General features: G+C 39.6%; 1 protein-coding gene across 1 annotated transcript; it reads right to left on the bottom strand.

Annotated features, from left to right (window-relative positions):
* Positions 1-1469: 1469 nt before the first annotated feature.
* On the bottom strand, positions 1470-8840 carry LOC118321524 (lysine-specific demethylase 4A-like). Its single transcript, XM_035652881.1, has 10 exons — positions 8716-8840; positions 7267-7434; positions 6242-6417; positions 5960-6074; positions 5633-5826; positions 4756-4805; positions 4380-4483; positions 3352-3489; positions 2702-2931; positions 1470-1683 (listed from the first exon to the last, which is right to left on the bottom strand). The coding sequence occupies exons 2-10, from the start codon at positions 7402-7404 to the stop codon at positions 1485-1487; spliced, it is 1344 nt and encodes a 447-aa protein (XP_035508774.1). The 5' UTR covers positions 7405-7434; positions 8716-8840; the 3' UTR covers positions 1470-1484.
* Between the last annotated feature and the right edge of the window lie 455 nt (positions 8841-9295).

The following is a 9295-nucleotide window of genomic DNA, read 5'->3' as shown; positions in this document are numbered from 1 at the left end:
ATTGCCTTTTCCTTTTAATGAACATGCAGGAGAATTTTATTGCAACCAAATGCAGTTGGATCTTGCATTTGGTTTTCTTTGCCCCTTTTTGACCTGATTACCTTTTTTTTTTTTTTTTTTTTTTTTTTTTTTTTTTTTTTTCTTGAAATAATATAATTTGTATAACACCAAAGTATTTTTGGTGTTATATCTTCTGGAGGAAGAACATAAGTAATTCTACAGTGGACCAAAGGACAAGGTTTTGAAAAAAGAACTACTGTGTTATTTAAATTGTCAAAAATCTCTCCAATCTGCGGAACTTGAGATTACTTGTAACGATAACAAATAATGTTGTGCCCAGCCTGGTATGGTAGTGTAGAGGGACATAAAAGAGATATTATGACATTTGTGTGCAATTTTTGTCTAGAAACAAACAATATACATAGGCTGCAACTAACAATTATTTTATTATTGATGAAATCTGTTTGTTTTTGTTTTTTTTTGTTTGTTTTTTTTTATTCTCGATAATCAATGGTTTAGGTCCGTAAAATGTCAGAAAACTATTTAAATGTTTCCCAAAAACCCAAGGTTACTTCCTCCAAAAATTTGGACCATTAAAAATGACTCAAGAATTGATCAATTAATCACAAATAGTTTGGTGATTAAATTACAGCAGTCACAGGGGTCAGTGGTCTTTCCTGTGTGTGAGGTTCCACAATTCTCCTCATGTTTGCGTGGGTTCCCCCTCCCATCAGAAAAAATGGTTAGGTAGTTCTCCTGTCAAGTTCTCCTTAAACCACGACACTGCTTAGATCTGGGTGGCTGGTACAGTGGCTGCCCACTGCTTCTCTTACTTAGGAGTGCACTGTGGATTGATATGATATATATGGTTAATGTGCACTACAAGTTGATTCTGTTCTATTTCTATAATAGTCGATCATTTAAAGCCGTTTGTCATTCAATTGTTGCAGCTCTATTATGTAACACACTTCAGTTCAAAAGTTGCCAATTAATGTATTATCCATTTGCTGTTATTGGCTTTCAGACCACATGTAAAATCAAGCTGGAGCCTAAGAAGGAGAGAGGACCACCAAGTGCAGACTAAGTCCCCAGTCAAAAGCCAGCACCAAGAAACTTCAAAACAGACGAGCCCTTCAAAAAGAAGAGAAGAACGGCGGTGTCGGCTGCAGACATCGGTCCTACCGGAGGCCATTTGAGAGTGAGGCGGCGGACCCCTGGCTCCGAGGAGGCGGGCGGCAGCGAGGGAGCCTCAGGCTGGGCAGCAGCTTGCCAGCCCGGCACACAAATCACCTTGCTTACAGTATCACAATGTGTAGAATTGTAACCCCTGTATTGTGATACGTATTGCATCACCAGAATCTTTCAAATACACAGCTCTAAAAGCTATGATTATAAACATACTGTTATTCAAAAAACCTTTTCTTAGGGTTTGAAGATTAGTTTCTACTCTTAGAGTAAACTTATTTTTTTGGTTAACACAAATCTCAAAAGCTGGTAAAAACTACAAACTGTGCTGTACCTTTATCTGGCTTGATGGGGACTTTAGTCGGAGGCTCCTTACGTGACAGCTTGGCTTTCTTTGGCTCCACCTCCTCAGTCTCCTTCATGGTAAGCTCAGGTTTGATGTCTTCGGAGGCTTTAATAGCTTCAAGCTGACGCTTTGTTCCAGTCTGAGGCTTTGGACTGATGCATGAGAGACATCAGTAAAAACATGTCCAACAGGACTCAAAGGGAAACACTGTTTGACATTAAACTAGTGACAGCAAGGCAACAATTCTGAGTGAAACAGAGAATGTTTGAAGTGAACTGACTTTCCTGAATCACCATTGTCACTGTGGTTCATTTATAGGTTATTAAAAGACTGCAAAAGCTACAGAAACAATCATAATGTCATAACAGTCACAAATAGTTGGCTGCTGAGCTGTTAATCTTATTAGTGCTTGTAGAGTATAGGCTAGTTTAGTACTGAACTGAAGGCAACTACTCTACTCTAGCATATGTCAGAACGATCACATGCCCAACTCCTCCTAGCACACTGAGGTCATATGTTGTTTAAGGTGTAAATGTGCTTTTTCTGTAGCTGAGCCTTCCTCCTTCTACATCAGCTTCTACCGCTGAATGTTTTACATCCAGGCTAAAAATCCACTTGTTTTTCCTGTTTTCTCAATGTGTTTTTAAGTATGTTAAGAAGTGTCATTGTGTTTTTATGTCAAACACCGTACTTTCTCCTTTTTACTGTGTAAAAAACACGTTGTTTTCCTACTGTCCTACTGTGAACGTCCTACTGAACTGAAGACATTCAGAATCAGAACTGATTGTTGCCATGGTCTGAACACTGATGCGTTCACTTACTTTTGTACATTCTGAACAGAGGTGTGATTGCTTAGCTTAGGAAAAAGGTGAACACATAACATAGTCAATGACCACGAATCATTAAACTGAACTCCATAAAACAGTTTGAATCAGCAAAGTGATTCCTAATTTACACCTCTGGAGTGAAGGCATTTCATTCATTTTTTGACTAAAATAACTGACTTGTGTTTATGTAATTTATGACTACGTAATGTGAACGATTTGAGTAAAACTTCATGTATTTTGTATTTCATAACAATAAATGGATTGTCAATGGCCTACAAGTCGCATCTACAGTGGAGGAACCAGTGAATGACAGTGTAAGAGAAGTGTTAGTGTAAATCCAGACCTTTTGTCCTCCTGGACTGGTGTAGTGGGCTCCTCAGATCCAGCTTCACTGGGACTCTTCACAGGCTCAGTCTTGTCTCCTTTCAGGAACTCAGCAGCCTCCGGAGTGGGTTTGGAGTGGTCGATGGGAGCGTTGTCTTTCCCTGCTTTCCACAGCTTGTAACGATCAGGCTGAAACTTGCGTACAAACACATCCATGGAAATCTTCACCATGTCCTGACGGCACGAACACTGGGAGGAATACAAAGATCAACACTTTTAGTTTGGTTTGGACTCTGCTACTCAAAGCAGTACAAAACAATGCAATGTTCATTTAGTTTGGTGTACAAATCAAGTTCTTGTGCGTACAACAACAGGACCAAGGCCATTTTAAAAGGAGGGTCTCAGTTTGCTTCCAGTCAGACTCAGACAGTGAAGCTACTGACGATGATACAAGATTTGATGATGACAGATATGTGAATTTGGCAATAATTCAAAAGATCTACAATTAAATCCAACTGCTTATTAGGAATGGTAAATAAGTCAGTGTAAACATAAAGTGGATCACAACTAAAACAACAAAAAAAGACTACAGGTGGGAGAGTAAGTCTTGTGTGTTACCAAAACCCCTGGATTAACATTCACAGCTGTTTAAATTATGTTTCTGTGTACCAGTGTGGCCTGTTTGCCGTAATCAATCCATCGCTGGGTGGCAAAGTTGGTCGACTCAGCACAGTTGAATCCGTGGTTGAAGCCAGCGTGATAGCCAAATGGGAACGTCACAATGAACTGCCCAGCCTCCTGGGTGACCTGGATATAAGAGCAACATAATTACAAGAGCTGAAACTTTCCACTACTTTTTCATCTCATCATTATTTAAGAGACACTACAGGTGAATAGGGAAACATTTTAACTAATAGATATCACCATGAAATTTCCCCACTGCATTTAGACCATTATTATTTTTTGTGTATTACAAGTTTTTCAGGGATTTTAAGTTCAAATAGGCAAATGAGGCATTATCTAATTAAATTGTGCTATTCCCAGAACAGAAATCTGAACAGTAGATAAAGCCAAAATTCAGAATTCTTGTCTGATTTTGTTGACATATTAGAGTCAGAAGTTTTAACAGAGGGAATTATAGACATCTCGAGTCATAGTGCGCATGCAGCATGTTGCAGTGGCTCCTGCTTGTCTACTTCTAACCAATTTCCCCCATGATCAATAAAATATTTCTGATTCTGATACTGTCAACAGCCATAAAAAAAAATCTATTTTCTTTTAGGAATATGTGCTTTAATGAGGCTATGAATGATATATGAATAAAGCTTTCTGTAAAAACCTTCAGAATACAGACAGGAATAATGTACGTAAGTGCTGCCGGAGTGGAGATTTCTGGCTCAGAGTACATTTTGCAAAACACCACAGGCTAATAGCATAAACTAATGAACTAATGAGCATATGAATGCAAATGAGGCATTATATAATACTAAGTTTTGTGTAGTCAAATAAACCCTCAAATGTGTATTTTGGTTGATATGGAAGCAAAATAGCCAAAAATCTCAAAATTGAAAAAAGATGTTTTCGCCTGGTGTGTGTCACCTTAATAATAATCAATCAAATTGTTAAACCCACAGAAGAGACGTTACTGTATTTCTCCATAATGTCATGAGCACAACACAAGGTAAATGAAAGGTCACCTTCTCAAACGGTATGCCATATTTTTTCAGGATCGAGGGTGAAATTAAAGTCATCTTGTGGCGAAGGAAGGCTTCACAGCTCTGAGCGTTCCCTGGAAAAAAACCTGGAAATACAGGAAATAATCAACATCAACAACAACAACCAACAGTGTGTTGTGTTAAAGAGGACATCTAAACATAACTGCTGTTTCGGAGGTACTTTCCATACAGCCTAGAAGGTGACTGAAAGCAGTTTTGACTTCCTCTTTCAAACCACTGAGCATGATGAGTGAGGAATGAAGTGACTTGTCGCATCTTCATTGTCAAGATGAAGATGAAGAGACAAATGTGCTGAGTGGCTGTTGTAACTAAAGTTCCGCAAGAACCCATGACGTACCCTTGGCTAGTCGTTCCAGTCTTTTCCCGTGCTCCGGTGGAACAACATACCTGAAGAGCAACAGAAGCACAAATATATCAAATACAATGATGACTGTGACAGATTGTAAGTAATAATTACAGAGAAAAAGAACTCCTCATAAATACAGTTGAACATTCCCATCTTCACAAAGGTCATCATTTTTTGCAGCGTTATTGTCATTGGCTGGAACCACCAACTCATTCATCAACAAATATCTAGGGCTGTAACTAACAATGTCATTATAGATTAACCTGCCCATTATTTCTTTGATTAATCGTTAAGTCTATAAAATGTCATAAAATAGTGACAAATGAGTTTAAGGGGAACCAACAGTCTAATACTAATACAATGTTCACATTTCTACAATTTACGCTGGGAAAATGATTGGTTGATAATGATCGATTATCAAAATAGTTGAGGATTATTAATTTCAGAACTGCAATTATTAATGACAAAAGAAAGGAAAAAAATAAGTTAATGTTCCAAAATAATGTTTAGTGTGCGTGAATGACTATAAACATATTAATAACATTTCAATTAAGGGACTAATCATTGCAGATTTATCTTCATCACTTTCCAGGGTATTTTGGGTAAATTGTCTGTAAAGCACTGAAATCCTGTTATTAAAGAGGAATAGAAGAATGTATCTCATTATCTCACAATCAGTGATCTTGTGAGATGTTTTTCATTCACATTGTTGCATCTGCACGCAGCTGTATGTCTGCATACAGACACATACGTTTTTTTGAAATCTGACATTTAGGTTATTAAAACAGATGTTGCAGCAGTGAGAAGCTGAACAGCAGAAACAATGTGTGACGTGTGTCTGTCCAGCAGTGTGAGGGTGTGTCTGTACCAGGACTTTGGCTCTCCAAAGTGCAGGTAGTTGATGCTGTACAGATCCATGTCCTCTGTGTGCCACGCAAAGGCACTCTTCCACATGCCAAAATAGAGGTACGGTGTGTTGACTCCTTTGATCTTGATCCCGCTCTCGTTCTCCACAGTGTCCAGAATGGTGTTGAGACGGCCGATGTTCCATTCAGTCACATCCTGTAAAGATGAGATTCAGAAGAGGTTGGAAGTCACAGAGATGGTTGTGAGCATTAAGCTGAAGGGTGTGTTGTAACACAATGAACTGACAGAAGCTCCAGTTGGTGGATCTATGCAACCCATTACCACTCACTGGGTCATACAGCGTTCCACTGACATCAGCCCCATAAAGAGGTGGGTTGAAGGTCAGGTTCTTCCAAACCTTCCTCTCCAGCTCGTCAAAATCTGCGTATCGGGGGTTGCAAAACCTACAGGGAGAAATGTTTTGAGATATTGAGTGAAAAACCATTTTAAGTCCAAGGAATTAGCTCGTTTAGTACTCAAGGTGAGAGGCTTATTTAAATCACAGTAGTAGGTTGTCTACTTTCTAATCCTTCAGTCATTGTGTGAGAAACATTGCAGTTAGTAAACTGACTTGTCCATGTTGGAGGTTCTGCGGAACTCGTGGACGGTCATCGGCTTCTTCTGGATGTTGTACTGTGTGAACAGTCCTGACTGGCCCGTCACCACTTGCTGAATGGGAGCAGGAATAACCAGGTCATCGATGTCATCGTATGTTCGTCTGGGTTTCCAGCCTTTAGGTGGAATAACCTGCAACAGAAGAACAGGACAGACAGAGTGAAAACAGCTATTTTCTTCGAGAAGAGAAGCTGAGAGTGGTGAGTACTTGAACATTATCCTAAATATTTTAAGACAACAGGTACTGTAATTGTCCATTTCCTGGTAGGCTTTAAATGTGAAAGACCTGCAAGGAGTGCTGAGTTCCTCTGACAATAGCTTAACAGCGATAGAAAAAATGGCAAAGTAAATGCAATTAGAATGAACTGCTGGATTAAATAATGGAATTAGCACCGTAGAGATGTACATTATGTGATCTATTAGAGTACGAGTAATCCCACTGATACACTGACACATTGTGGATTCATTCAGTTAAAACCCGTGCAACCACCCCAGCAACCTTAACAATGTGTGCTGTTATTTAACAGTAAAAGACATGAGAAATGATCTACTTTGGAAGGCTTTACTGTGAAGCAGCCACAGGAAGTGCTAAAATCACACGGTGTATTTGTTGAGTTTGCAGTATTTTAAAAGGCTGATCTAGGGACAAGAACTGCAAATTATCTTAGGCTATAAATGCTTGTGTGGCATTTGTTTATGCTACATACTTGTCCCTTTACAAATAAACAATAAATAAAATAAAATAATAAATACATTAACACTAAGATTCCAAACAAGTGTCTGCTACTCTCTTTCTGTGGTTCAGGTAATGTGCCTGGCTAATTACTATGAACTACTGACTACTGAGCCAAGCAGCATGGCTAATAATGACGCCCTATTTTATTATTAAACAGCATTACTCCAGCTACATACAGTATAAGCTGTAATACACATTATTCATTTAAGGAGAAATAATTAGTCAGTACGACAGACCCTACTCACTTTTGCCATTCCAGCTCTGTGTGCTCCCTGTGACTCCATGTAGGCAATGTACCGGCTAAAGTCCTTGAACTCCTCTTTGGAGGGGCTGAACGTCATTATCCTGGTGCCCAGGTTTTGGGCTGGCGGGTCTGTGGTCATCTTGAGGTTGTCGTTCCTTCCACCTCGACTCTGAGTAGTGGAAAACATGGACATAATGTTCATGAAAACATGTAGGTTACATGTCTGACAGTGTCTGACTCACTTTAGAGCAGTTTCTTCTTCAACTCTTTGAGCTTGGGACCTGTTATGCATCAGTTATTTCTGTGTCAACACCTGACAGTAAAGGGGGATTTCACAGCTTGTTCTCCATCCAGTCTACACCTAGTTCAAACCTGGACTGGGTTAACAAGTCAATCTGTAAGAGCTGTAAAAAGGACAAAATGACACATTATAACAGGCCCTCAATCATATTAAGATTAACAAGCAGACGCCTGCTCCAGATTTGCAAATCCTTATTTATCCACCCCAGACCACGTAAGAAGAACAGAAGCCACTATACCTGAAATCCATTTTTTAAACCAGGGATGGATCAAATGCCCCCCCAGTTTGGTGTCACACGCTTTCAAATTTAACACATTCATTTATTATTTGAAAAATAACGACGCTCATGTGCTAGAGCTGCCCCCTGTCACAATACGTCTCTAGATCCGCCACTGGTTCGTGAAAGCTTTGTTGTATTTGTGAAAACAGAACAACTTTATCCAAAGAAATACGGATATCCAATTACCAAAGTTCCCTCTGGGATTCTAGCTATGCTACTAAAGACTTATCTCATAGCCCTCCAATGTGACTAACGTTCACTACTTAACTTACGGGATGTGCATTACAGAGAACTTTTCGATTCCAGTTAACCAGCCGAGAAGATGCACTTTTAGCTAACGGGCAACACACCGTGAAAACTCCATTACGGACTTAAACGTTATTCGGAAAAGATTCGGGGAGGCGCCCTTTAACAGTGATTGGATACAATACTGATTAGCTCTGATCCTCAGTCTCGGATTGGCTGATTACCACGTCAGTCACACACTGTGGCCCACTGACAGCGCTGCTCCTCGCAAAAATATTTAGCTAGTCCGTTAGCTAGCATGCTAGCTGCAAGATAGCTTGCTTTGCGTCTCAGGAATTAAAAGTGTAGTCAACAAAAACCAAACCTCTTTCATATTCAGGGGTAAACAGCAAGTAACCAACATGTACAGACAATGCGAGTTGCCCCGGTAATAATTCACTGAAAGCAGGAGCGGTTGCTAACGCTGTGAGTAGCGGACTGAGATCTGACAGCTGCCTCCGCTCTCAGCTAACCAACTAGCAAACATGGCTTGTTGCTGACCGTGAGTTTCTCGTGCACAAACCTAGAGTTACTGCTACTTTTCTGCAAACAAACTCATTCTAAAGTGTCAAACATCTACTCACACACGCTGAAATGTCGACGAGTTGTTATTTTCTCAGATCACAGCTAGTAGAGTAGAAATACAGACATCATCAGTCCGGGTAGAAAAAACAGTCCTCCATTATTCCAGTGACGCATGCCCAGTGTGTGTTTGTTTACATGGAGCTCAGTGGGAGGGGCTTCCGTAGTCCCCCAGCCAATCCTAACGCCCTGTTTTCCTGACCATGCGTCGGACACTAGAGTGGAGAGCACAGCTGATAAATAATGCTGCACCGGGTTTCCGGTCTGACAGGAATTGTGAGAAGTTTCTCAGTCAAACTATATGTACGAATGAAGCTATATAATATTACTGCTATACACAGTCATTTAAATCAGTATTCAGACTTTGCAAAAGACCATTCTGAATAATAAGTGCTTTTACTTTTTATACTTTAAACACATTTAGTTGATAATGAAAAATTGAGCTTTTTTTTTAAAATACAGGACTTTTTTTTTAACTCCATGAAATTTAATTTAATACTGATGCCTGTATGACCTATACCAGTAGTTTCCAACATTGTGTCCTTAAGGAAGACCCTTTTCTATCATTGAGTAAACTAAGTG

Source organism: Morone saxatilis, unplaced genomic scaffold (assembly GCF_004916995.1).
Source record: "Morone saxatilis isolate NCDOM2014 unplaced genomic scaffold, NCSU_SB_2.0 Contig12, whole genome shotgun sequence".
Taxonomy (NCBI): Eukaryota; Metazoa; Chordata; class Actinopteri; family Moronidae; genus Morone; species Morone saxatilis.
This window is presented reverse-complemented; position numbering and strand designations above follow the sequence as displayed.

Excerpts from the sequence above, each read along its gene's own strand:
- LOC118321524 (XM_035652881.1), bottom strand. The coding sequence starts at position 7,404 with ATGACCACAGACCCGCCAGCCCAAAACCTGGGCACCAGGATAATGACG. Across the intron at positions 5,827-5,959 it reads GTGGAACGCTGTATGACCCA|GATGTGACTGAATGGAACAT; the intron begins GTGAGTGGTAAT and ends TCATCTTTACAG. Across the intron at positions 4,484-4,755 it reads ACTGGAACGACTAGCCAAGG|GTTTTTTTCCAGGGAACGCT; the intron begins GTACGTCATGGG and ends CTGTATTTCCAG.